General features: G+C 34.0%; 6 protein-coding genes across 13 annotated transcripts in view; 3 read left to right on the top strand and 3 right to left on the bottom strand.

Moving 5' to 3' along the window:
* The first annotated feature begins 43 nt into the window (after positions 1-43).
* Positions 44-1,380, top strand: LOC116342103. Its single transcript, XM_031769601.1, has 5 exons — positions 44-509; positions 588-670; positions 764-871; positions 933-1,150; positions 1,215-1,380. Exons 1-5 carry the CDS (start codon positions 356-358, stop codon positions 1,330-1,332), a joined length of 681 nt encoding a protein of 226 aa, XP_031625461.1. The 5' UTR covers positions 44-355; the 3' UTR covers positions 1,333-1,380.
* Positions 1,381-1,565: 185 nt separating this feature from the next.
* LOC116341980 lies at positions 1,566-3,949 on the top strand. 2 transcript variants are annotated; one of them, XM_031769433.1, is made up of 3 exons: positions 1,566-1,734; positions 1,809-3,184; positions 3,270-3,949. In XM_031769433.1, the coding sequence occupies exons 1-3, from the start codon at positions 1,622-1,624 to the stop codon at positions 3,704-3,706; spliced, it is 1,926 nt and encodes a 641-aa protein (XP_031625293.1). In that variant the 5' UTR covers positions 1,566-1,621; the 3' UTR covers positions 3,707-3,949. The 2 variants fall into 2 exon arrangements, with proteins under 2 accessions (XP_031625293.1, XP_031625292.1); XM_031769432.1 differs by having other exon boundaries at positions 1,797-3,184.
* Positions 3,950-5,448: 1,499 nt separating this feature from the next.
* Positions 5,449-8,068, bottom strand: LOC116341935 (protein sly1 homolog). The gene is made up of 6 exons (XM_031769363.1): positions 7,805-8,068; positions 7,523-7,682; positions 6,201-7,454; positions 5,983-6,130; positions 5,718-5,921; positions 5,449-5,648 (listed from the first exon to the last, which is right to left on the bottom strand). The coding sequence occupies exons 1-6, from the start codon at positions 7,830-7,832 to the stop codon at positions 5,532-5,534; spliced, it is 1,911 nt and encodes a 636-aa protein (XP_031625223.1). The 5' UTR covers positions 7,833-8,068; the 3' UTR covers positions 5,449-5,531.
* Positions 8,069-8,422: 354 nt separating this feature from the next.
* LOC116342033 (cell cycle checkpoint protein RAD17) lies at positions 8,423-11,690 on the bottom strand. Its single transcript, XM_031769503.1, has 8 exons — positions 11,537-11,690; positions 10,834-11,474; positions 10,459-10,772; positions 10,238-10,396; positions 9,853-10,171; positions 9,168-9,787; positions 8,844-9,104; positions 8,423-8,780 (listed from the first exon to the last, which is right to left on the bottom strand). The coding sequence occupies exons 1-6, from the start codon at positions 11,549-11,551 to the stop codon at positions 9,640-9,642; spliced, it is 1,596 nt and encodes a 531-aa protein (XP_031625363.1). The 5' UTR covers positions 11,552-11,690; the 3' UTR covers positions 8,423-8,780; positions 8,844-9,104; positions 9,168-9,639.
* Positions 11,691-11,773: 83 nt separating this feature from the next.
* On the top strand, positions 11,774-14,432 carry LOC116342034 (sesquipedalian-1). Of its 2 annotated transcripts, none has more exons than XM_031769505.1 (4): positions 11,774-12,474; positions 12,557-12,660; positions 12,913-13,068; positions 13,917-14,432. In XM_031769505.1, exons 1-4 carry the CDS (start codon positions 12,179-12,181, stop codon positions 13,961-13,963), a joined length of 603 nt encoding a protein of 200 aa, XP_031625365.1. In that variant the 5' UTR covers positions 11,774-12,178; the 3' UTR covers positions 13,964-14,432. The 2 variants fall into 2 exon arrangements, with proteins under 2 accessions (XP_031625365.1, XP_031625364.1); XM_031769504.1 differs by lacking the exon at positions 13,917-14,432 and adding an exon at positions 13,322-13,585.
* Positions 14,433-14,747: 315 nt separating this feature from the next.
* Positions 14,748-27,618, bottom strand: part of LOC116341841 (histone deacetylase 4) — a 48,510-nt gene continuing 35,639 nt past the window's right edge. For 3 of the 6 annotated variants that reach the window (XM_031769146.1, XM_031769147.1, XM_031769150.1), the window contains 11 exons: positions 23,612-23,719; positions 22,782-22,979; positions 22,611-22,684; positions 22,397-22,530; positions 21,858-22,007; positions 21,351-21,565; positions 20,664-21,260; positions 19,837-20,461; positions 19,077-19,753; positions 18,855-18,991; positions 14,748-18,779 (listed from right to left, as the gene is read on the bottom strand). In XM_031769146.1, the coding sequence (XP_031625006.1) occupies positions 18,722-18,779; positions 18,855-18,991; positions 19,077-19,753; positions 19,837-20,461; positions 20,664-21,260; positions 21,351-21,565; positions 21,858-22,007; positions 22,397-22,530; positions 22,611-22,684; positions 22,782-22,979; positions 23,612-23,719 (2,973 nt within the window). In that variant the 3' untranslated portion in view covers positions 14,748-18,721. The remainder of the gene's footprint in view (positions 18,780-18,854; positions 18,992-19,076; positions 19,754-19,836; positions 20,462-20,663; positions 21,261-21,350; positions 21,566-21,857; positions 22,008-22,396; positions 22,531-22,610; positions 22,685-22,781; positions 22,980-23,611; positions 23,720-27,618) is intronic. The other 3 variants (XM_031769148.1, XM_031769149.1, XM_031769152.1) reach the window with 3 other exon arrangements.

The raw sequence follows: 27,618 nt of genomic DNA, 5'->3' as shown, positions 1-27,618 counted from the left end.
TTTTTATGTGAGAGAGAACAATGGCGATTTACCAAAATATGTTCGATACACTCAGTTATTCTGATGAACGCTGACACATACAAAAAGTGTGGCCCTTTCTCTCTCTCTCTCTTTGTGGACGCACAGTTATAAATATCCAGTGACACTGCCATTGTGATGGTGATTCTATAACATTGACTTGACAGCAGCAAACTATACATCATTTGTGAAGTGCCCGTTCTATCGTGATGTTTCATTTGACTTGATACATGTCAATTTTAAGCTAAGAATATCGGTAAAAAACAAACAAATTGAATAATTTTTTCGACGACCATAAATACGAATCAAACCGAAATCAGTTCAGGTAAAATTCAAAATGGCGCAATCAAAAGCAACCACAATATCATCGGAAGAATTTCAACAAAAGTTCGGTTGGGTGACATGTCGACGATGTTTTTGCCCATCCAGCGGTCGTGTAATATTGTTAGCATTTGTCTGTGGCCATGTCTTCTGCCAAAAATGTGTGAAAGGTATCGATCTATGTTCCATTGTTCAAATGTATTTCATTTCAAAAAATGTGTTTATTTCTTTTCTCAACATAATAATAGTGTCAAAAAACGACCAACAAGTGTTGTTTGGAATATGTGGCTCCTGCAAAAAGATGATTAAATGCGCCAGATTATCGGAGAGAGTGAGAACTATTTTGTTATATATACAATTATACATGGATTGAATGACAGTCTTCATCGCCGCTCGTTTTTAATTTAATATTTTCTTTCAAAAGTTGCCCTTGTCATTTCTGAATCGATTTTTCGGGCCACTGATCATCGAAACGCCTTTTAGATCGGCTATCTTCCGCTATTACAACTGGAATCACAATATAAGGACTATGGTAAAAGAAAATTGTAATCGAAGTGACACCCAAAGCATTTTAATAACGTTTTACATTTTAGTTTCGGCGCCTTCAGAAATTATATCGGATAGATGGGAATTTATATCAGTCATATAAAAGACGACGAGAATTATTGGGGAATTCTAAACGCGAACAACAACACTACTACGAACAAGCTCGGAATTTCTTCACAACGGATCAAGTTAAATGTTTTCTGACGCATCCAATCAGAAAATTGGAAGACATGCGTTTCAACTACACAGTACCGACTGGACAGTCGTAAGTTTAACAGCAATTTCTTCGATGAACTTTCTTCATTCAATATTTGGTTTCTAATTAACAGCAGGCCTGGCTACAGTCCGTATTACATTAGTGAAGATTCAGAGATTCCATTGTCTAAACAAGTGCTTATGAAAAATAGCCACTCATCGAGCCGCAGTCGCAGTCGCAGCCGATCATAATAACTGAAAACTACACATTCCATAATTTATACATATTCAATAAATCGACGACAGATTAATAATAAACGTAGTACTTGAGTTTGTTTATTATTTTTTGAAAATGAAATACTACAAATTGTGTTTGAATTTGAAACATTTCTCTGTAATACTTAAAAGTGTCATATTATACATTCAAAATCGCGGAGAATGACTTGATACTTGACAACTGTCAAAACAAACGTCATCAAATGTCAAATGTGTGCATGCTGTAATATTTATAGAAAATCAAAAAATAGTTACTGAAAACAAAATGTTACGATATTTAAATAATTTGAAAAGTTTTCGAAATAGTTTGGCTGTTTTACAAATATCCGAAACTGGCCGCTATTCCCATGTCTCACGAAATTGCGTTTATATAAATTCGTAAGCAATCAATTCGATAAAACCGATTGAAAAAAAAAATGTAATACATTTATTCTGTGCAGATTTTCTTTTAGGTATTTCCACAACAATGTTCAATTGAACTGTCAAGAAGACAATAAAAAACCGAAGACAATAAATAAATTACTCGACCGAAACCACGATGAATTGGCTGATTCCATAAAAACGATTATGTCAAACGTAAAGCAAGGAAAGGTTGAGAGTGCTTTGCAAATATATAAAAAATGGAGCAAAACAGAAGGATTTCATAAGACAGACATTGTATATTTAACATTGTTGCGAAGTCTTTTAAGTTCAAAACGAATCGACGATGCCAAAGCAATCGTAATTGAATTTAATAGCAACGAAATAAAATCAAGCACAACAAAACAATCTGATGCAATTCTCTGCAGTATATTTGATGGGAATTATGAAGCGAATGACTTTATGTGGTTTGTCGATAATATAATATTTACTCAGAAATATTGTAATCATCGAATATTGAACATAATTATGAAAAATGTATTGGAAAACGCTAATTTAGATGAGACATGTGATTTATTTGGACGCATTGCTCATCAATTCAAAAAGACACCGTTCACTCAACCGATTGCATGTGAACTTATCAATCGCAATGATACCGATAACCTAGAGAAAATATTGACCATTTTAACAAAATATCATGGACAAAATAATTCTATTCTTCAAATGGCATTTGCTTTCATAACTTGTGGAAGAAATGAACAAGCCAAACGGATTTTTATGTCATTTGATGGCAACGAATTTGCATCCAAACAAATAATGGATTTTATTGATAATTTAAAATATCGACGACAAACAAAATGTTTGCATAACTTACTCGATGCAACCGAAAATTATGTATCGATTGAATGCCGAACAAAAATCTACTCGACACTTTTGGAATTGTATGCGAACGAGCCGGATACAAATGAAGAAATACAGAAATTAGTGGCAGCAATGATTGATGAACAAATCGTACCGAACGACTTCGAAAAGTCACGAAAATTATTGGAACGAAAAAAGATTGAAATGCCACAGTTATGGTACAAAAATCATTTGATGGGCGATGACGAAGAAATGTTGCAATCACATCTTAGAGCAGATGATATCGAAGAAGCAAACAAATTTTTCAATAAATGTTTAGAATCTGAAACTTCGCTGCAACGAAAAATCATTCGATATTGCTTGAAGAAGAATGCTGAACATGGACGCATTGATATATTTGTTCAATTGAATGAGAAATTTGATGAATCAACAAAACAACAACTCGACTTTCATGTACATGAATGTGCTGCATACATAAAGGCTGGCGAATGCAAAAAGTATATGGAAATCATTGAATCGGCTTCCAGCGAGCAAAATGCCGCTTTGAAAGTTATTAACAAACAAGTTGTTAACATGATAGAAAGCGATAAGGATATTTATAAGAGCTGTAAGTGTCTGAGGACTGTAATTTTCCGGAGTCAAGCAAATCATTGAATATTCACTGTTTTACGTCTTTTTTTTTATAATTTCAGATATAACGCTGGCCAAACGCTTTGCTGCCAATGGTCTTGTTAAACCGATTTGCTTTGCATGGTTGTATAATTTCGTTAATGACACAAACAATAAGGAAAATGATGAAATTTGGGATACATATTTAAAACGCCATCCAACGATTACTTGCACAATTATACCACAAATTTTATTTAAACGCAAAGAGACGGAAAAACTTCGTTTATTTCTGGATAAATTGGATAAAAAACACACTTCCAAATCTGAATTGGGCAGAGCATACAGCTATCTAATTGATATGCATTTTTTTTCAGACAAACCTAATTTTCAGTCAATAGTAAAAGAGTTAAAAAAAGCAACCAGATATATAGCGTTAAATGATTTCAAGCCAAACACATTGAGTAGAATCAAATCAAGTCGAATTAGTCAAGAATTTTGGAACATGATAAATAAAAATTAACGTTCATTTTATACAATGTGAAGGATGGTAGTGACTTTGGTAAAAAAAACACCAAAGAAGGAGTCTTCAAAACGAGATCCACAAAGTTCATACGATGATGTCGGCCTCAGAGTCAAGCGCTTGCACGATACGATGTTTCGGTTCAATGTTTTGAAGAAACCAATTTGGCATGCGAAGTAGATGATCCAATCGGCGTTCTCATGTTGTATTTTTATTTTATCATTTACATCTTAGTTAATAAATAGACACATTTTTTTCACAAACAAACAACATTTTTATTTAGATTAATCGAAAAATACTAACCTTACTCAAAAGATGTAAATGATGTTCGAATTTTTGAGCCGCGGTGCTTTCGAAAAGCATGATCTTGGAACGCCTTATAAGTTTTACCGATATATCCGCAATATTTTCATTCAATATTAACACAACGCATTGACAGGTGTTTTGGATGACATTGTCTTCAAAGCATAAATGAAGATGAACCGCTCAAAAGAGAATAAACAAAGACGATATTTTATATGAAAATTACATAGACAAATACAATTTTTTATGTGAATATTGTATGCGAAAGTTCAAAAACTATACAAAAGCGTGAACTTCACGCCGTGAAGTTTCAAACGTTTCAGTATTAGATGGCATAACAATGTAGAAATGCCAACGCATTTGAGATATGATGCGCAAGGCTATATTTTTCAATAACATTTCTACGGGCGACGTTGACTGTTGTTGTTCCATTAACTGCAATGAAGCAATCTTCAATTATTTCAGTTGGGATTTCAACACCATTTCCAATATAGACGAAATGAACTTTTTGTAAGTTTCTAACTCAAAGTCATGTCAAGATAGATTTATAGGTCCCGTCATGACAGCTTTGACTTTTCATTTGAGTTCCATTGATAATATTCCATATGTGCACTGATATGTAAAAAAAACTCCACCATGTTTAGTGAAGCGGCGATGGTTTGTTCCTCCAATATTTCGTTTATCCGAAGAATTCGAATTGCAATTGAAGATTTGTTCAATCGACCCATCCTCTCTTTGACCAACCAGTGTGCAAAACATATTCGTTTTGTTTGGATCCATTTCGATTCCTTTATTTTGATAATGGTTCAGTATTGTTGCATAGACTTTTGCGCCGTCTGATTCGTCCAATAGAAATTTCATGTGCTTGATAGCCATGTTATGTAAACTTTCATTGAAAAATTGCTGTATTTTTTGAACATTTTGGTCGCTATACAAATCAAAATCGGCACTTTCATTGCTAATGTCAATGAGCGCTAATATCGTAGATTTTTCTTTATCGATTCCACAAATACGACATCTACTAAAAAACTCGCCGATTTCTTTTACTAGTGATGTTTTAATACAGCTCGTGTAAACATACAAAGGAACACACAGACTCCGATTCTGTGTATGCGTATGTATTACAAATTCTGCACTCAGTCATCAATCGTAGCTGCTTGTGCAAAATTTACAATACACAGGATCGGAGTCTGTGTGTTCTTTTGTATTAGTTCGTCTGTAATACAGCCATAGTCGTATAGTTCGCTCGAGCTGTTACAAAAATCGGTATCTTTTTTAACAGATGTCGCATTCGTAGAATCGATAAAATTAATTTGTATGGGGAATATACCTAACGTAGTAGTAAGAGTATTTTTGCATTCAAGGGGTAATCGAACTCCTTGGCTCGGAAAGTGTGATTCCATCGAAGAAAATAATCTTAAAAAAATGTATATCGTGAGTTCTTTGTTTGAAACATGTATTATTATTTTAACATCAAATATAAGAAAAAGGTATACAATTGGATAAAAATCTGGAATTTAACTTAAACGTCTTTAATTTCCTGGCCCAACAACGATAACTGACGTAAAAATTGTTTCGAATTAGCTAAAGTCGATGCACCATAGATAATACGTTTATTCGTGTTTGCTGTTTGTTTTTGCTGAAATAAAAAAATTAAAATTGATTAAACATTGCGTTTGACATTGACAAAAACAATTTGAAAAATTACCTTAATAAAATCGACCAGATTTTGATATTCAATGTAATTGCCTCCACCGACGATAAAAACGATTGCATCTTGGAATGGAGCCCGTGTTTTTGGTACTGTATCACCGCGTTTCAAAAGTTTTGGATCCAAATATAAATAATCGTCATTCTCATTGCCACCGCGACAATCCATTAGTTGTTCCGTTATTTTCGTTACGGGTAAATTCTAGACGAAATGAAAATTGATTAAAAATTGAATCTAAATGTTCATCACTTAAAACACGTACATGTCGTTTGACGACTAAATTTTTAACTCCTTCCATCACAAACGATGATCCTTGTGAAACCAATTTCGAGAACATCGACACAGTTTTTGTGCCGCCACCTTCGTACTGATTAGGTTGATTGAGTGTGTTCGACCGATTCATAATACTCCTAAAATGATTCGAGATAAGGTTGTATTGTATTTATATTTACACTTAAAAAAAAAATACTTCAAACTCACTTCCAGCGTTGAATATAAGGCAACGGCGTTAGATCGCATCCAATTTCCTTGAGAATTGATTCGTATTTGGAGAATTCCGATTCGGGCACGTTCGGTGTACAGATGTAGTAAATGACAAATAGTCTCATTTTATCTTCGGGTTGCCCGAATTCAGCATCCTTCAAGATATCAATCAATGGTCGATCAAGTGTTAGTTTCGACATGATTTTCTCTTCGATTTCAAAGAATGAATCCAATCGCCTGGACTTGATGGAATTCAAAATGCAAGTGGCAACCTTAGTGTGCATGTCAATCAAACGCTTCTTCTCCATCAATTGTGGTAGTGAATTGACAGCGTTGGTTAATTTTTCGGTGTTATCGTTGACCATTGAGAATGCAATCTCATTCTCACCATCGATGCCCATTGATGTCTTCAGTTGCTTAATTTCATCCTCTGAATTACGATACTGTTCCAATTCTTCTTGAATTGCTTCGGCCACCGTTGGAAATGGGCTTCCCTTATGAGTCTTCCAAAATTTATCGGCGCAATCCAAATCGTATGATTTTTTAGCCTTTTGCTTGGCACCACCATGCTCTTTATTATCATCATCATCAATAACAACTCGATTTAGAGACAAATCAAGAACATCATGGGCAAGCGCTTGATAGGTCCATGTGTGATGCAATGGCGTTGCCATGTCAATATTTCGATCCAAAATGATCAACAATGGCCGTTGAAAACTGAATGAACCGGCCTGTGTTGCATCCATATGGAATAGATTATTGCGTGCATCCCATAAATTTTCACGAAGTTTTTTCTCCAATTTACGTGCAACCATTTCGGCCGAGGTCCCTTTCAATGCCCGAATGATTGGTACATTTCCAATTGTTACAAATATCGAAAATAAACTGTCCACAATGCTCTCCATCATTTCTTCCATTTCGGTGTCACTGGTGTTTGCACGATTGATTGAGTAATACGATAGCGAGTCACTGTTTTGATGTTTCAACACAAACATATCGTCTTCTAGCGTTATAAAATTCACATATTGATCGTATACTTTGTGAATATTTGCCACACAACCAGCGGCCAATGCGGCGGCTGCAAGATCTTCCAGCTTTTGACGTGAAATCGGTGCGATGAAATTCAAATGGTAGACATCGTATAAACCATTTTGAAAATCTTGTGCAATACGACCCAAATTCTCATCCGTTGGTGCACAGAAGTAGACCGCCGGTGCCTCGGGAATCGTGTCACGGTCCGAGTGCAATTGGCTAAAATGACACAATCAGTTAAAAAAGATACTTTCAACACAGATGGATTCATTTGTTTGACCACTTACATGTGCAAAGTGACGCCCAGCTCTCGAAGTTCACGGATTGAAATCAGTGGCGAAATTATATCCTGACCAATACGATCATAAATCAAAACCTTCCAAACCGGTTCAGATGACAATGTTTTCGTTTGTGTTGTATTCAAATTAAGCATTTGCTTAATAGCCGCTGTAAATATCAAAATATTACATTTGTTGCATCATTCATTCATTCCGGGCATATATTAAATGTTACACGTCACATCAAATTGACTAGATTTTTTAGCGGTGCTAATAAGATTTTATATTTACCTATCTGCCGATCTCGCAATGAAACCATTTTGAAATTGTCGAAATATCTTCTTTTTTTATAGAAATAACACTAATTGGACAAATATTACAAATTAATTAAAATATTTTACAGTGTCTAATTGTATCGTTCACTTTTTGACCAAACAATATCTAACATTCACTCAACCTTTACAATGTTTTCGATATTTTTTGAATAAATTCATACACTATTTCATCCAGTTGGCATAATTTTTTTAATGCGTTTATTAAATTAATTAAAAATTAAAAGTATTTGTTTAAATATATTTCAAGAGAATGTGATATATTTCAACAAAAAAAAAAGAGAAATATCATCGACATCAAAACATCTATCGTTGACGTTATAATGAAACGTCACAAGCACAGTTGACGTTTACACTGCGTTACTGAGCGTAACGCAGCAACCTTTCGTCATATGTGAATACATTCGTAAATAACAAACAAAATTCCGATTACTAAGCCGAATTTTTCAAATCCAAGTAGACAATTAACGTATTATTTTAACTTCACATTGGTCGCAATTTGAGTGAAATCATGTTGATGTTTGACATCATTAAATGGGATGGGAGACAATTTTCAATTAATTAAAACTAAATGCGATTAAAAAAGTATAATAGTTGTTTATTTGACTTTTATTATATAAAATGATATTTGTTTCAATGCAAATAGTTTAAAAAATCTTTGTCATGTCTTAAAAAATGTGTCATTTCTGTTATAAATCAAAATTATGGCAAACTTATTGGCAACTCTTTTTCTTGTATGCTTAAAGCCCTAATTTTATCAATGGTTTCAGTTGCTTCGATATCTTTGGAGTTTTTTGATTTTTTTGTTTCATCACTTATGTAGTATGACTCGTTATTTTCATTGGATAAATTGGATTTATCTGACTTGTTTGTTTCATTGGTTCCATTGCTGTTGATCGTCTCATTTGATGCACCAAAATTACTGCTCATGCTGGCTGCACAGAGGGAACGAGATTATTAGTCTATTTATAGCACATTCACATAAATCATAATCATACCTGCACCACATGGGCTTTCAATGTGATATAATTGCAAGATTTCTGCCACCAAAGCCTCAGCGTCTGCATTGGGGTCATTCTTCAAACGTTCGCTCAATTTTCGCATATGTTCCAAATATTCGTCTATCTCTTGCTTGACTTGTTGAATATTACTTTTTACTTCCGCATGTGCTTCGTTGATAGCAAGAGTTTCTTCTTCGGTTGGCTCTTCATCAAGCGATTCGAGCATTTCGGTGATTTTTTGCGGTAATTGATCGATATCTATTTACAGTTATGAAATATTGCATACAAAAATGCTGTTTTCGAACGTATGAATATACTTACATGCTTCATATTCGTCCATTTTTTAATTTAGTGAGGTTTGATGAATTTTAAAATTAAAACTAATCTAGAATCTTACTTATTTTACTAAACGAACGTCTCTTTTATTATTATTAATTGTGTGTCACATTTGAAAAAAAAAAAACTTATCAAAACGAGTATTTAGTAAAAAGTATTGAAAAAATATGTGCAAAAGATGTGAGAGTAATCTGTGCAGCATCATGTGCAAATGTCAAATATAAACAAAAAATGGTCCTTGTTTGCAAACAATGAGATGAATATGATGTGAACGAATTTCACACATGATTCAAACGGTGTCACAATTTCTAAACATACCCCAAATTTAATCATTCGTTTGGGACATTCAATTATGCTCAAATGATACTGTTGATATTTATTTTATTATTGTTTTTTCGCAATTTTACTTTTTCAAAATGTAAACAAAATGGAAAAATACAATTTATTTTATAAACAATTATTCAGTTATTTCCATGGCTTCGGATTCGTCAGTCTTTTCTTTTTTCGGTATGAGTTTGATGTATGTGCGATAATCACAAGCAAAATTGTTCGATGTCACAAGCGTCGGAATGCCAAACTCTCGGCGCTCTTTTTCATATTCAGTTCTGTACAAAAGAATGGACGTTAAAGAAATTGGCGACCTGGAAAATATTCAAGAAAGTTTACATACGATTTAATTTGATTTTTCGCACTTCTAACCGGCATCCATCGTCCCGTAACTGGATGCTCATTTGCCGTCATAACTCCACGCACAGCGAGATCAACGCCAATTTCTGCTGATAAATCCGACCGCCATTCGTTCAACATGATATCACAACATCCGATACAATCGATTGCTTCGATGATTTCTTCCAGCCGTTGAAAATGAGTAACGTAATTGTGGTGAATAAGATTGAGAGATGTCATTGGTTGTGACGTGAGTGTACTGGCTATTTCATTCGGTGAATGAATAAATCTTCGATGACCATCGACATCTGGTGCATCTTGGTCTGAGAAAAAGGCAGTCAGTTTAGATTAGAAGGCAAATTTATTTTATGCAAATTTATTTGACTCACATTTTGGGTTAAAAACACGACCAAGTGCATGTAAAACCGTGACATTTTCATCGGTGCCCAGAGATTTGAGTTTGGTCTTTTTTGTGACTTTGGTTTTCTTCGCACGACTTGAGCCTTTGGTACTTTCATTGAATGCTTGTGTTAGTAATTTAGTGGAGTCTATATGAAAAAAGGAAAAAACGTCTTGAAAGTTCCACATTTCACAAATCGTGGCCACTTACTTTTTTGCGATGCAAAGTGTAGATTGATGACAGCACTGCGAATGTCGCCCTGCGCTGATAGCACAATTGAATCTATTTGATCTTTGCTCGGTTCACTGTAGTAGACTTTGAATCCGGGCTGTCCCATTATATCGCAAATCCGTTTCAAGCCCTTCTTCAGCATTGTATCGGCAACGGGATTGAATGCAATCGAAGTAATATTGAAACGGCCCCGAATTTCATCCGTAAACAAATTGTAGCTGATGTTCAGACTTCGACTTTTTGTGTCAGTCACAATGAAAATCAACGGCGATTTTCCGTAGTTTTTGTATTTTCTGGAAAAAAAATCCCAAATTGAAATCTTTTTTCAAGAAACAAAGAAAAGAAATCGCTTACTCTAAAACTTCTTCAAAACTGTTCGGATCCTTGATGAAAACGTTTGGAAAATCTTCAACCAAAACCATTCGTTTGCTTGATATATCAAACAACGAACGATATCTTGATGATTGGAACAGGAACTGTGAGAATCGATCGATCTGACTTTCGGTGTATGTGATTTTATCCATGTCATTTCTCGTATCATGGCGCGTATGTTCAATGTCCACTGGAGTTATCCATTCGCTAGTAGTGTATCCAAAATCTTTGGCAATGATTTTGATTGTTTGTGTCTTGCCACTGCCAGCCGGCCCGGTAACTAAAAGTATGGGCGCTGCATTTTTCATTTTTCGATCTCTTACTACGCGGAACCAATCCTCAACTTCGGCCACTTTTTTCGCATGTATGGCCAATTCCATTTTGGTGCGCGGTGAAAAATTTTCAATCCAATTTGACGATTTGAAATCGGTGTAAAGCATAGACACCTGTGGTGTTGGTGTGTCATCGCTTGTTTGATTGTTATTGTCGAGCGATGACAGGTCAAGTTCACTGAAATTGATCGAATCGTCTTCGTTAGGAAACACGGTTTGTATTCTATCTCGTTTTGGTGTCTTAACCGCTGGTGAATTTGGCTCGTCAAATGCGGATTTAAACCACTTTTTCTGTAAACACATATTTTTTTTTTGTTTAATTTGTAATTTCACATAATTTATTATGCACTCACCTGTTTTGTGGCCATTTCTGTTCAATTTATTTGATCCGTAAATCTGTTTTATGTATCTATCTGGATGAAATACTGTTTGAACAACTGTTGAATGCGTTGACATACAATGTTTGACTGAATGAACGTCGAATTCATTACTGACGGACAAACGCTTGACACTTCTTTCATAGTTCAAACCGAGAACGCACCCTTTCCAGTGTCACGTCATTGTCTATGTGAAGGAATTAGAATAACACGCACAATGGTTGGCATTACAATAATAAGACGAAAAGCATTGAAAACAAAATAAAAGGAAAGTTGTGAGATTTGTTTTACGATCTTTGTATTTTGAACCGTCACCATTCAAGCAATTTTATTGCGTTCGAAAATGTGCAATGGACAATGTTGAAAATTAATTTTCTTTCATTCAATCGAAATAAAAAAAATGCAAAAAAAATTTAACAAGTGTGTTGTCTCGGATCTCCATGTATCATATAAATGACTAATCAATGTATTTTTAGTGTTGTGAGATCGAATTGAGAAGAAAACAATCGTCTTCAAATAAAACACGTACTCCACTATCTTGTGACTCGTTCAATTGTGTTTGCGTTTGTTTTTCGATTGTTTAAAATTTGTGCGGAAAGAAAAAAATTTTAGTTCAAAATGAAAATCAATGAGAAGAATATGTGTTATTTTGCGACATCACCTCCAATTGATCTTGAGGGATGGCTACAGAAGCGAGGCGAAGTGAATAAATCATGGCAACGACGCTATTTCGTACTTAAGGGCAATTTGTTGTTTTACTTTGAGAAAAAGGGAGACCGAGAGCCAATCGGGGTCATTATTTTAGAGGGTTGTACAGTGGAGCTGGCCGAAGAAGGTGAGCATTACTGCTTTCAGATTATTTTTCATGGCATCAATAATCGGACATACTACCTGAGTGCCGAAACACAAGATATGTAAGTCTTAAAAATCAATCGAATAATGAGATTAAATCTCGAGGTTATATACATATTTGTCTCCATTTGTGACCATTTTCAGTATGGAACAATGGATGAGAGCGCTGACTTGTGCTGGGTATGAATATATGAAATTAATGGTAGCCGAATTGCAGCGGCAGCTCACTGAAATTGAAAAATCGAAAGGTAAACGTTAAGTGCATTCGCTCATTACAATTCACACCATTTCCAGCAAATGTTATTTTTACAATATTGTTTTGACATTTTCAATTATGTTTTGATAATACTCAAATCGATTTATTGTATTGTTGGTTGCTAATTTAATATATCTGTATATATGTGAATTCCAAGAATCGTGCCGTCATTGTCAATAAGTTTATTTTTAACATACATTTTACTTAATGGTCTTGGTTCACACAAAACTCGCTCTATTTTTAGATTCGAAAAATTGTTCAATAGAATCGGTACCACAGCCGCCACCACGACGCCATAATCAGCAGCGCGAAAATCCATTCGATCGGCATCCATGTGATCGGCAAATCACTCGGCCAGCACCACCGCCTCCGATCTATGCATCAAATACAAATACTCAAGGTAAAAAAACTAACCACCATCAAATTATGTTTTAAACATTTTATTATTTGGTTTTTATTTTCACATCAATTTTTTGGCTTTATGAGTTGCGTGTTGTTAAATTATCCGTGTCTTTTTCTCTCTCTCTTTTTTATCGTGTCTGCAAAAATGCTCTGTGGCTCGTCTGCGTTGTATTCGTCCCCTCATTTATAACTGCAATGTGATTGTAACAACACACACACACACACAAAATCATTAAAAAACACTTATATAGCTTCTAACGGTGGTGGGATGGTAACAGTATCGGCATCAATGCAGCAATCATTTTCTAACCCATCGCCCATCGAAGACCCTCCATCTAATCTAACCGCATCCAGTGATATAAATTCTCAAAATGAATTCAATTTTCAAACGGTGCACGAGGCATTTGGTCGTCAAATTGAACAAGATTTGAAAGAACGCCGAAGACTAAAAGAACTAGCACACAAACCATTGATTCAATTCTAAATAAACAATAAATAACTCTTGACATAACAACTATTTAACTATTTTAATTCGTTACAGCTATGAAAAGCATTTGATGAAATGTTTGCATGAATATCATATATAGACTTTTATTGATTTTTTTTTAAATAATAATATTTCGTATTAATGAAAATTGTATTAATTTAGCGGATTTTTTTCTCTTTTTTTATTAAAAAAAACATGAAAACTCACACGAAAAGTCCGTTGTCAGTGAAGCTTGGATTATATTAAACCTATGTAACACTGTATCTTAATATCTTTAACGAAATTGTTTAACGAATGAATACCTCATATCGTCTTCAGATCTGATATTTTTAACGATATTTTTTTTATAACATCAATAGAATGTAATGAACAATATAAGGCCAAATTGATGGAATCACACTTTTGAAGTACATTATTCTCACAAGAATCACTTCTACTTTCATCCAACCACATCAAACACACTACCAAAACGAGTTTTTCTAGGAGATTTCTCTATTTGGTGACCGAATGCAACATTTTTCTGTGCACAAGTGCAGTACTTGAAGATAACCTTCCATCCCACTTTTTTCATTGAAATTAGGGAAGAAAACAATTTGACGACATGTATCAGAGCGTAAAATAAGGACCTGCAATTTTTTTTGTCATTTCTTGATATTTTTGTCCACAAAGTGTTCAAAATTTCTCAATCATCAAAATGAAGTCTAGACTATCCATTTTCCAATTATAAACCCGCTTATTTTACGTTCTGATAATATCACCTAGATTTAGTATCAGAAACATATTGTCAATTGGAAATTATTTATTCACGTGACACAAGTTGAGTTTTTTTTTCTTCCAAGATTAAGACATTGATTTATTTATTTCATAAGTTCGTGACAAATAAAGCAAAATATTTTTTTTGTATAAACAAACCTGTAATCTGCTTTTGAATTTCATTTCAGTTGTAAAAATGAAGACGCCCAAAAATTAAAATAAAAATCCAACCGTTTATTTTTATTATACAAAAGAACAATCAGTTTTATTTCAATTTTCTTGTTTTTTTTTCATAGATTTTTTTCTTCACATATTTCATGCATTTTTCCATCCATCATATTCCGATGGATCAAATTGTTTATCGTGCAACATTTTCTTAATAAAATTCATAATTTTCAAAATCAAAAAAAAAAAATTCTTTGTACGCAAATATTTCATTCTCTCTTTCAACATATTGTTTTTTTTTATCATTTGAAAAATAAAATTACAATTTAAATTAGAAACTTAAATTAAATACAATTTGTCATACAGATTAATGGAATGTTTGGGTGTGTGTGATTTTGCTCTTAAAAAGAGACACAATTTTACGTGTTACCGTATGTGTGTGTGTCGCCATTATGGTGTCCATCAAATGATAGAAATAAACAATTTTTGACTTTAACCGAAGAAATGAAATGATTTTAAATAGATGTGATCATGTTGTTGAATGTAACCGAATAGATCGAAAGAAGAAAATTAAACACAGCGTGAAAACGAAATCATGAATATATGGATTGGATACAAGTACGACGTGTGCGTTTAGATAAAAAAAAACCGTTAAATTTCCATAAAGCTACATTTCCAAATGGAAAATAAATACAGACAACGAAGAAATGTAAAATTGCCGCCGGTAGCTGATGTTATTGTCATGACAATGACGATTGATATATGAACTTTTTTTGCATTTTATATCAACCACCTGTTCAAATTATTTCATAAGAACTTTTGCCATTGCCACAATTCGATCCATCCGAGAATCTGGTATTTAATTTGGAGCTAGAAATGTTCCACTTTAAATAAATGGGAACATTTTTGTTTGTTTCTTTTCTTTGCACTGCTTGAAAAATGTTGGACATTGGATCTTGAACATGTTCTGTTGACACCTCAACACCAATATAGTTAACATCAATTTCACAATTAATATAAATATCTAAATATGTCTGTTTTTTTTGGTTTAAAATATTTTGTTTTTCATTTCTTTCATATCTATAGCTCGGTCGTACCTCCGTTCGACTCGATGAAACCACTCAATTTGCTCTATCCGTTTTGTTATTGGTTCACTAAAAATGTTTCTTGATATTTTAATATACATACATACATTTATCTCCAAATTATTTGTTTGTTTTTTTTGCATCATTTTCATTAATTTTGGTAGAACGCTTCATAAAAGCTGCGCATTTCGATTAAAATATTTCATTTGTTTTTCAACAGGATTTTTTTCTTTGTTATCAATTTGTAAGCATATCGAAAAATATTTAAAACAAGATTTACACTATTTATTTTCATTTCATTTCAATCATCGCTTATTTTGGTGGATGTTGCGGTGAAAAAAATATCCCACAAAGACATGTTGGCAAACGTTATATTCCATACTGGAGCTGAGGTTTGTTTATCTTTGCAAGACATATTTTTCCACCGCAACGAATCATATAGGTATGATTCTCTCACTGCAACATTAGTTTTGCGTTTATTTTGCTGCTTGCAAATATGATTCTGTGTACGTACGTGCATGTGTGAGTGTATGTGTGGAGGTTTGTGAAGTGATAAAAATCTAAAACAATATCAATTTATTATTTTCCACCACAAATAACATCGACACAAAATTTTCTCTCTTTTTCGTCTAAATTGTATATTGTTATAATGTTCATTTAATTCATTTCAAAATTCTGGTGTGACATTTATCGTCGGTAAAATTTTTGTCTATCTATATTAGTGACCAGCACATAAAAATGTCATGTATCTTCTATTCAAAAGAAACAATTTTTTTCTCTTTTTTTGTTCATTGTTTGTTTTCGAATGTGAAAATCGAAACGTTTTAAAATTAACAAATTTATACATCTATTTAATGACACATTAATTTTAATTTAGGTCGCGGTGTCAATAAAAAATATAATACATTTCAATATTGTTTTATGAACGGAATAAAGAAAAAACCAAGGAATTATACTCTATTAACAAACGGCATATGTTTGCTCTCTCTCTCTCTCTTTCTGAATTTACCTAATAGACGTGCTTGTAGCATTCAATTTTTTTTCATCTGAAATAAGCACGTGACATTTAGTTTAGTTAAACAACAATATATATAGAATATGGTTCGTCGTATTGTGTTTTCTCCAGCTCTTAAAAGCATCATTTCTACACACATTAGATATAAATTTGAAATGGAGACAAAATTTCTATTCCGGATTTTAATAAACGTTATGCCAAAGAAAAAAAAACAGTCAAAGTTCGATTATAACGAAAAAATTGCATTCAAAGATGTCAAAATTCTCAATCGCTATTTCACTACATTTCAGCATAATATTTATTAAAATTAGTGTCTGTATTTAAAAAAAGTTTTTTTTTCTGTTATAAAAAGAGTTCGATCATGCGATGTGTTTTTTCTGTTGCGAGAGTTATAGAGTACAGAAATAGCATGAGAATTTTTCCATATAATTAGATAATTTTCGTTGGTTTTGCACATTAAGGTCACTCAAATTAGTGTATATAGAAGTTTTGCATATAATATTCTGGTCTTTTTTTAATTCGTTATGAATATTTAATATGCTTTTAAACGCTGTGTCTGTGTGTGGTTTGCAATGCAATAAAATTATACAATTGATATGGATAGAGGGAAAAAATGGACTTCAATTAAAATGCTAATTATACACTTTTTAATTTGCAAAAAGTTTCCGGCTAGATAGGAGAGAATGACAGTTAAAATCGTTATCGTGTCATCGATTGAATGTTGTAATTCGATGCAATCAATCACGTGATTTTTCAACTAATAAAAGAGAACAAACAAATGGAAATTTCGTTGAATTGCGACTTAGTAATTTTTTTGCATATCACTCACAAATGAACATTTTGCGTCTTTTGCGTGTCTTTTTTTTGTGTTTAACCTTCTATGGCGGTTTTTGAACAACGAACATGCACAATAAATTGTTTTGCTTTTGTCTTTAGACAAAATGTGATGATAAATTAGTTTAATTAAGTATTAAATTCGTCCATTCGAGTGCGAGCCGTGTATTGTTTTGATGCTTTAAAATGCATCTCTGCTGTGTGAATAAGTGATAGAAATTGTGCAATTTGAAACACACAAAACACAAATACATTTTACGATGAACAAAACCAACATTCACATCAATAAAAAATTTCATTTCTCATTTCTTTGTTGTAAATGTTATAAATATGACCATTTATCGTTGCCAGCACTTTTACCCCATGTGTTTGTTGGGGCAAATGGGTAAATGAGCTATCAATTATATATATTATAAGTGTGATAAGTATATGTTCTGGCGAACGTGATTATATGGCTACAATAAAGCACATTGCACACATCATTTGTTTTTTTAAGCGAATAATATTGTTTTTTTTTTTACATAAACATTTTTGTGTGTACTATATACAAGTGGTTGTGTGATTTTCTTTTGACATCTTTATTTTCGCTTTTGTGATTTTAATAAAATATATATTTGTTGGGTTAGCCACACTACACAATGGCTTCAACGCCCAAACGAAACCACTTTAAACAATTTACGATGCATTTTCTCTTTGTATATTAACATTTTTTTCTCTCGCCACCGTCGGGTTGCATTTGTGTTAAATGGCCGTTTTCAAATACGGGATATACTCTCAGAATTAATGAGGATTTTATTTTCCATTCTAGGCAAATTTAGTCTTGTGTCTTTTTGTCCCTGCATTTTTTAGTTTATTTTGTTTTGAAATAGTCGTTTTTCGTTAGCTTTTGTTGTTAACCCCAACCGGCGATCATTAAATATGTACATAGCACATACATTTAAAATGTCACTCATTTTCATTCGATCTCACATTTTCAATTATTTATTTTATTTTATTTTTGTTTTGTTTTATCTGTTCAAATTTTTCGCTCGCTTTTTTCACCTCCGAATTTTTAAAAATCAATTACGTTAATTTATAAGAACATACATTTAAAATCACAATTATTCTAGATTGAAAATTGTTGTATCCATTAGTTCATCGATTTGATAGATACTCAACATCATTTAGACATTTAAACAGAAAAAATTCGTAACATTTCCAACAGATATGAGCATTTTCTTCGATTCGATTTGCAAAAATAGAAAAATAATAATAAAATAATAATAATAAATATATCAAATCAGCGTCGCGCTATCGATTGTTCCACTTTTTTTTACTTTGTGTCATCTTGTTCCATTGGTTCATCAGAATCTTCACGTGACAATGAACCACTGTAAATTGATTTATATGAAGCATTAACCATCGAGAATTCAAAACATAGATTTGATTCGTTTTCAATATCTTACCGATTTGCTGGCGGCTGCATTGACAGGCCAGCCATTGCTGTTAGAGTTTCGGATTCCTCTCGTTCGCATTTCATCGCTTGAATAGCTGACATTCCAACAGTATGAGCTAATCGTTTAACGCACGGCCAATGTGACATCTGCAAAATGAATTTCAAATTAATTGTTGCGAATTCTATGTTTGTGCGGACGGTTTTAGGTTTGCAAAAGGAATTTTACAATTACCTGAATTGCAATCGTTTTTTGAAGTGTATCGATTGCATTTTGACATGGTGTACGATTTAGTTCGGCTTCGGTAATGGTTGTTGGTTCATCCCCAAGCAGAGCTTTAACACATTCTTGAGCTGAATCACAAATGGCTGTCAAATCATAGCCACCTTCTAATGCCAACACAATTTTTCCATCAGCCAATTGCATTAGTTCCCGTGTCAAATGGCCAAAACAAGCCGGTGAAACAACATAACCGCCTAACGGTGGCGGATGACCTACGGCTGCGTCAAAACCGGCCGATACGAGAATGATATCGGGCGCAAATTCACGCGCGATCGGCATAACAACCGTTCTAAATGCGGCCAAATATTCGGCATCGCCAAGGGATGGACTTAATCCACCGCTCCAGGCAACATTCACATTGAATCCAACACCGATGCCAGAACCGCATTCAGTTGGACCACCAGTGCCCGGGAAGAAGTTGCCATCATCATGCCGATGAATTGATAGATACAAAACACTATTGTCCTCATAAAATACTTGTTGTGTACCATTACCATGGTGAACATCCCAATCAACAATTAGCACTTTTCCAATTTCATTTGGTAAACGTTGACGCAACAATTTGGCCGCAATGGCAACTGAATTGAAGAAACAAAAACCCATAGCTTGGTCAGGCTCAGCGTGATGTCCTGTGTGAATTGAAGATATGCAATTTAAAAAAAATGAACTTTTTCTCGGAGAAGAAATGCACAAATTGAGCATAGAGTCTTACCTGGTGGACGAACAACAGCAAATCCATTTGTAATATCACGTTTAGCTGTTTTAAATGCCAAATCAATAACACATCCGGCTGCCATGCGTGCAGCGGTTCCCGTAAAATTTTCATTCCATGTGGTGTCCAAATCGACACCGACACCACCACACGCAAGCCGAACAAAACTAGTTCGTGATGATTCCATTTTTTGGCGATTCAATTGATTCGAACCGAATAGGTTTGCATGATTTTCGGTGTGCACCGATTGAAGTTCATCGATTGTTGCTTTACGCGAACGCAATCGATCGCATCGATTTGCCAGTCCAGTTTCTCCCAATCGTGCCCATACACTTTGCAAACGTCCGCTGTGCTCTGGATGCGATGAATTGTTACCACAAATGCACGAATGTTTCAGCATTGTATTGTCGAATGAAAGACCGGTTGTGATTTTGTGTTCGTTTTCGGTGATATTTCGTCGATGTGGCAACGTTAAATTGACTGGTGGTGGACCATCAAGCGATATTGATTGGCCTGTATCACGAAGGCCGCAAAGACTTGGTTGTCCAATTGGTACCAATGGACTCGATAACGTTCGAGATAAAGGTCGACTGAGATTGCGCAAGAATGGATCGTCGACAGACAACTAAAATTGTATTATTTTACAACATTCAAAACAAACGTGATGTTAGTATAAAACAAACAGCAATGAACTGAATCTGTGTGTGTATGTGTGTGTTATGTGAAATAGAATATGTTTGAACGGATTTTGTTTTTTTGTTTTTTTTTTCAAAAAGAGAAAGAAACAAACTGCTATGGAAATGGTGGCGAAACAATCATCACTTTACCTGCATCGATTGACGAATGAGTATCTCGCGTTGTTGTTGTAAATATTCTTGATCACGTAATCGTTCTTCGGGTGATATGGCCGGCGGTGGATTCAATGTTGACGATATAACTGTGCTGGTTGGTACTGCTTTTGGTGGTTGTTTCTTATCGGTTAAGTCAATAACGGCATCTTCTTCTTCTTTGAATGAATCGCCACGTCCGGTTCGTGTTAATACAGTTTGTCGAATCTTTTGCGTTAATTGCATGTGCTGTTGTTCGTATGCCTGTCGTTCTGCTTCGCTATTTTCATAGTGAGTTTGAGCAATATTTAATGCAGCCGCACCGGTTAGCATTGGATGACCCAATGGAAGCGGAGCCGATTGTGTTCGACCCAACGTCCGATGTCCTTGTTTATGTAAACGAGCCAGAGCTACTTGAGCATCGGTTATTGGTTGGCTGTACATTGTTGGAATTTGATGTAAGCCCAATTGTGCCAAATGTAGGCCACTTGTGTGAGCCGGTGGCACTTCACCATGTTCAATTGTCGGAATATAATATGGTGCTCCCGGTGGAGCTAACATGGTTTGCGACGGGGTTCGTAGAATTGAATGAATTCCCTGTATGGATTTGAAAATCAAAAGAAAAAATAATACAAAATTCATTAAAAAACAATTGTCTCTAAAACAAGAATTTTTCATTCTACTTACATATGCGTGACTGTGTGCGTTGGGAAGATGTGGTCTTCCGAGCGAAATATTGGGCATCGACGGTGACGTGTACAATGATAAATCGTTAATACTATCTCGTCCAGCATGATAGTTTGGATCTTCGTTTTCTTCTTGAATCGTTGCACTGGTGGGTGAACCGCGGCTGCCGGTCAACGTTGGCGGCGAATTTGGCCCTGAATCTGTTGATGAACAATCTAAACGATGAATCAAATTTTTATTACTATACTTCATCATCGTAAAGCTTCATTTAATCGAGCGAATTCGTTAGATTCGTTTTTTTTGGTATCACAAAATCAATCATGCAAATCGTTATTTTAAATCAATTTAAAACGCATTTTACTTTATAGCAAAAAACACATTAAAAGCAATTGTTAATAATATCGATTGAGTGTATGTGTAATAATTACTAAAAAATGGCGCTTTAAAAGGGTAAAAAGGGCTCATTGAGTCTTGAGCAAAAACATCGGTGACACATTTTATACATACTTGGTCCGATGAGAGAGCTTTGATGTTGTTTTATACGACGTTGAGCAGCTAGCAATAAACGTTCTTGTCGTCTTGCGGCCAATGATCCGCGAGCTTTTCTCTCAATAACACTCTGTTTCAAACGAATCTTCAATAAATTGGGCTCGGATGCTGCAGCCGAATCAAAGAAACATACATTCGATTTTTGTTAACGTTTTTTTTTATTGATATTCTAAGAATATTATGCAAATCTCGAATGGTGCCAAAGTTAGTTTTTCGTTAGATAAATTTTGGTGTTAAATGCAAAAAAAGTGCTCGAACAAATGAAAAGTATTGGCATTTGTTTAGCACATGTCAAACGGTCTTAGAGATAAAAAAAGCGGTACATTTTCAACAAAAGTTATTCAACGAAAAACTTCACTAGCATAGAACACCAAGACTTTTGAGCATTATTGATCGGTATTTGGATTAACTGTCTCGCAAAAGTTAATTCGATTTGCTCAAAAGCCAAGTGTATTTTCTCAGTCGCATGCATTTGGAATTGATTTTAAATCGTTTACCTGTTTTACGTAGTGGAAAATCTGGATCGTATTTCGATATGGTTGGTGGCGGCTGTTGAGGTATTTTATACGGATGAGAGCTTGGCACAACACTAGCTGGTAACGATTCTCCTGACGAACTTTTAACCACACCCCTGCACACAAATGCAAATGTATTTTAATGATATTTGGTTTTTTTTTTGTTTTTTTAGTTGTGAATTGCGACTTCACTTACCAATTTCGATATGGAGACGATGTAGAAGCGAGACCATTCGATGAAGCATTTTGCTTTTTACTGATGATAAATGACTGAAAAATTAATCAAAAATCCATTTCAATAAATTTCATTCATTTCTTGGAAGCCAACCGAAAAGAATCTAGGTTAAGCAATGTGCATAAAACTTACTTGCAATTTTTGCTTGACTTCTGGACTAGCATTGGCACTGGACGAATTCTCTTTGCGACGTACGATTGCCTCGCGTTCGCGTTCACGCCGTTCTCGTAGCTCTCGTTGTTCGCGTTGTTCACGTTGTTGTTGCTCCTCAAGGGCGGCCACACGTTGCTCGTGCAATTCCTGCAATACGCCATTTGAATACGCCGCAGACTATAAATAATGGTTTTGGAAATAAGGTATATCGTTTTGTGCCACTGGACCAAAGAAAATTTATAACAACGAAAAATGCAAATAAGAAACATATAAAAGTCAAACATAACAATCGAAACGAATGTCAAAAAGAATGGTCCAAGAGCTCGAGTTTCCACCAAAAGAAAAACAAAACTCTACTTTACGAGAGTTAGAGAGAGAAAAACAAAATGCAAAGTAACATTGTTGACGAATTCAGACCAATTCGAACGGAATAATTTCAATTTGTGAATTTGAACCAAAGTGAAATAAACACATTGAAATTGAATATTTTATGAAGTAAATGAAAGAAAAAACCGACAAAACATTTCGTAGTTTATTGAAAAATTTATGAAAATCTGCTCTGAGCATTCCCAAAGTGATTTTGGGACCTAAGCTGCTTATGTTCAATTCATTTTTAATGAAGCTTATTTTAAGCGAGTGTAATAATGATGGAGAGCATGTTTTTTGCCATTTTGAAGCTGTTTCAAGCGACATGAATTGTATTTGTAACAATTTGGGTGGTTTATATTCTTTCTTGCTGTTTCTTTTTAAATTTAATATGCTTTCGTTTTGATTTTCTTTTTGTTATGATTCATTTTCGATGTGCTTACCTGAAATTTGTGTTCGAGTTGCCACTTATGTTGAAGCTCCAACTGTTTATTTTTCTCTTGAAATGTATGCCAAAGCATTTGCTTTTGCAACTCCTGCTCCTTTTTTAGCTGCAATGAATAACAAAAGGGAATAGTCAATTTCATAATTTTTATTGAATAATTCATTCGCGACAAGATAGGCTTTCAATACAGACATTATTTATGATTGATTTCGATGAATGTTCTGCAGTGGCGTGGCAATTGCGATATATATTCGCATACAAAAATATCTTACACTTTTCAATGGAATCGCATTTAAGAGTTTATTTTTAGAAATACATATCGATGGCATCTTCACGGATGGACAAAGAATGGAAGCAATCAAAATGAACGCATTACGCATGTTATTGTCTTATTCCCCGTGTGAATACCTGAGTCATTTGCATAATTGCGAGATCGATTAGTGAAAAAAGAGAAATCGCTGGCAGCGTGTTCATCTTCTTGATTGGAAAACATTCGATATAAAAAAAATGCAACATTCTTGGCTTCTCATAATTATCGCACGCATAATTCGTGTAATTTAACTTGCCATCAATAATAATAATTAATGTGCGCAAGCATTTTACACAGCAGCAGCAGCAACAGCAGCAGCAAGTAAAAATTTGTGGCGCTTGTTAAAAGCATAGTAATCGAGTCGAATTAATGAGCTGGTGACGCGAAACGCCCAATTAATCGCGCATCAAAATAACAATTCGCATCGATGTACAAACGCAAGCATTTATTTATTTATTTGAAACAACGACCAAAAATACATCGAACTCATCACGCAATTCATGTTAAAATACTTTGTTTGGCGTCATTCAGTATTTGCTTTTGATTACTCTCTGTAATCAAACTGAAAAAAATTCAAATTACTTTCGAAAGAAAGAAGTAAATATTCGCCTGAAATTTTTATGGGATTTATTTATTCTTCATGCCATGGAAATTCCAATAGCTATTTTTTTATTCGATGGAAAATAATAAAATAATTGCGTTTTTTCCAACGGTGACAACAACAGTCGCAACGTTTTTAAACAGACATTAGGTTTGAGCTATGGATATAGCGGCTGCTATTTCATAGCTGCTATTCATAGGCGCTATTTATCTCGTTTTAATGCATTTATGCATATTGTGCGTTATTTTCTACATCTCTCTCGTACTCACATTCAAATGTACAAAAGAATAGTAGGCTATGATATTCCTACTCGGTGTTACACACAGCACACGAATTAAATAGCGCCTATGAATAGCACCTATAAAATAGCAGCCGCTATATGCATAGCTCGAGCCTAATGTCTGTTTTTAAAAGATAGAAGAAAGAAAAATAAAGACATGGATTATGATTAGCGAGAATATCGAATGATTGTGTACATTGTGTCGTTGTTTTCGTGTTCAATGTACAAAAATCAAATCGCTTAGCTGGTTTGCTATATTGATAGTAAAGGTACGGTCTATCTTATTGTGTATATCGCATATGTTTCGGTTTGTGGCTTGTACTCCTTTCAATCGGATCTCGATTCGTTCATAAATATTTAATAGGCTAAAAATAAAAACAAGAAAAACCTTGAATAGTCGACGCTTCACAGCGACATCTCATAATCTCATCAATATATATATGATATATATGTGTGTATATATACCAGAGAAATGCCACGATTTTGAGAGAGAAAAAAAAACATCAAAATACACTCAAACGTAGAAGCGAAACGACAAACAAATATCAATTTTTTCTTTCGTTTCATTTGTCGTTGATACGCTGTTGGCTGGATGCTACTCAATTAAAAATTTACATACAAGCACACATATGTGTACCTGTGTGTGAGAGAACGGTGTATGGATGCGATCACAATTTTTGACAAAAATAACGAATCGAGACGTAATTTGAAGCAAATAAATTGGCCGGAATTAATGTGGCTATCAAATGAAATGATTTTTATAAATTTCTGATATGAATGTGGTGAAAATGAAACCAGCTTCGTTGCGGCGAACGAAAAACGACACAAATTATTCTATGTGAGTGTATAAAAAGACTACTGGAATATAATCGAGAAAAATTTGCATAATTTTTTTTTGTGTGATCAAATATTTCTTTTCATTTTTTTTGGCGAGATGAAATAACAATTGATGACATCGTCTTTCAAAAAAAAAATGTCAATAAACCAACGAGCAGGATCAAACAATACCGATGATTGTGATCAAGTCCTTTTCTCTATCGCTCTTTCTAGGACGCCCCACATTAAATTATCTTCCAAGGACAGTCAATCTTTATTATTTTCTTTGATTTCATCTTATTCGTCGTTTGGATCGAACATTATTTCCGGTTGTACCTGTTTTTTTTTTTTTGAACAAATTTTATACGCGAATAATTTTATTGTCTAATGATGAACACAAAAATATACTTCTTTGTTATAAGATCTTAATTTCGAGAAATCGAACGCCACAGATATTCACCGTTGCTTTTAATATAGGTTTTATTAAATTATTGTTACATATTTATGAATGCGAAATATTGTTCATACTTGTTTAAAATTACTGAGCACGTGTGTAAACTACGTTCATTTTACACGAATAATGAACCGGCTGTTGATCTTTCTTATCAAATGTGTACTCTTTCTAGATTATTTAAAAAAAGAATGCGTTTCTGTGGCGATTTAAACGATTTTTTTTATCGAGTTTAATGCTTTGATGTACATAGATGTGTAAGCGACATTTATCTTATTTGTTATTCTTATATTGGGACAATGAAAATTGTACTGTTTTCGACGCCGTTTTGCCGCTGTGATTTTAGATCTGCCTATATAGATAAGACAATTGAGCATTTAACTAGTTTATGGTATAATACAAATACAGTTCGAAAGAATGCTCAAATTGCGTGTGATTTTTATGAATTTTGTCGGTAATATTGCTATGTATTTAAGGTTCGATGTGCGAAAGAAAAAAAAACACGCAGATATTTACATACTATTTAAAATAAAAGTGTGTTCGTTTAAAATGGAGCATGCGAAAAATAGCTTTAAACTGGCTTTTGTATTTTGGGCCAGTTTCTGCTCTTTTCTTCTTTTTTAAATCGAAACGCAACTGCGTACGTGCGCTGGAACTCGTATCCTCGCGTTTGCTCAGCTAACTTAGCTCTTTCACAAAATGTCTGTGATTTAAAATCTTCAATCGTGGTTCGTTAACACAAATTAAATACACTTTTTTTCGGCAAAATCCGGTTATTGCAGCAGCATACGTCGATGGCTTACATATTAATGTGCAAAGTTTGTTGAATGCCAGAAAAACAAACTGTATCAAAACAGAGAAGTAATGGTATATCTATCAACATTTATCAAAATCAATTTTTTGTAATGATAAATGTGATACCATTGGTTATTTAATAAATTAAAGCACTTCAACGTCTCAGACCGCAATGAAATATGCTAATTGTTACAATTACAAATGTTGCGACTTTGACAGCTACGACAGGAGCAGAGCAATCGAAACCAAATAAAGGTTTTCGAGCTATATTTGAATTTTAAAATAATCAAATACAATCAGTGTATTCTTAACAAAAACTTACTTCTGTCAATTGGATGTCGCTTTTTCGGTCTTTTCCATTCTCATTTCGCTTTTTCGGCTGATAAATGTTTTCATTCCGAAGTTGTTCAATAAAATGAACTGTGTGTGGTTGGTTCTTTTTCGTGAATTTCACTCAGAATTTGCAATGACATTGTCTTGAATATTCAATGTGATTTTCAGAAAATATCAGTATTTTTCACATTTAAATATTTAACAATGGAAATTTGTGTTACCGCTGTACATGATACAGACATTTATTTTGCAAAATGATACAACAATTTCAAACATCACGTCCCCTTCAAAAATTGGAGTCGTCGCCTGAATTATTCATTGTCATTTATCCATTGAACCGAATTTATTTTGGCTGTTTACACGCGTATGAATCATTCAGGCTGTATTCGATTTTCATTTCGTCACCGGTCGAGTCATTG

This window comes from Contarinia nasturtii, unplaced genomic scaffold (assembly GCF_009176525.2).
Source record: "Contarinia nasturtii isolate CC-2019 unplaced genomic scaffold, AAFC_CNas_1.1 Cnas_scaffold_810, whole genome shotgun sequence".
Taxonomy (NCBI): domain Eukaryota; kingdom Metazoa; phylum Arthropoda; class Insecta; order Diptera; family Cecidomyiidae; genus Contarinia; species Contarinia nasturtii.
Note: the sequence above shows the minus strand (reverse complement) of the source record. Positions and strands in the feature narration are given on the sequence as shown.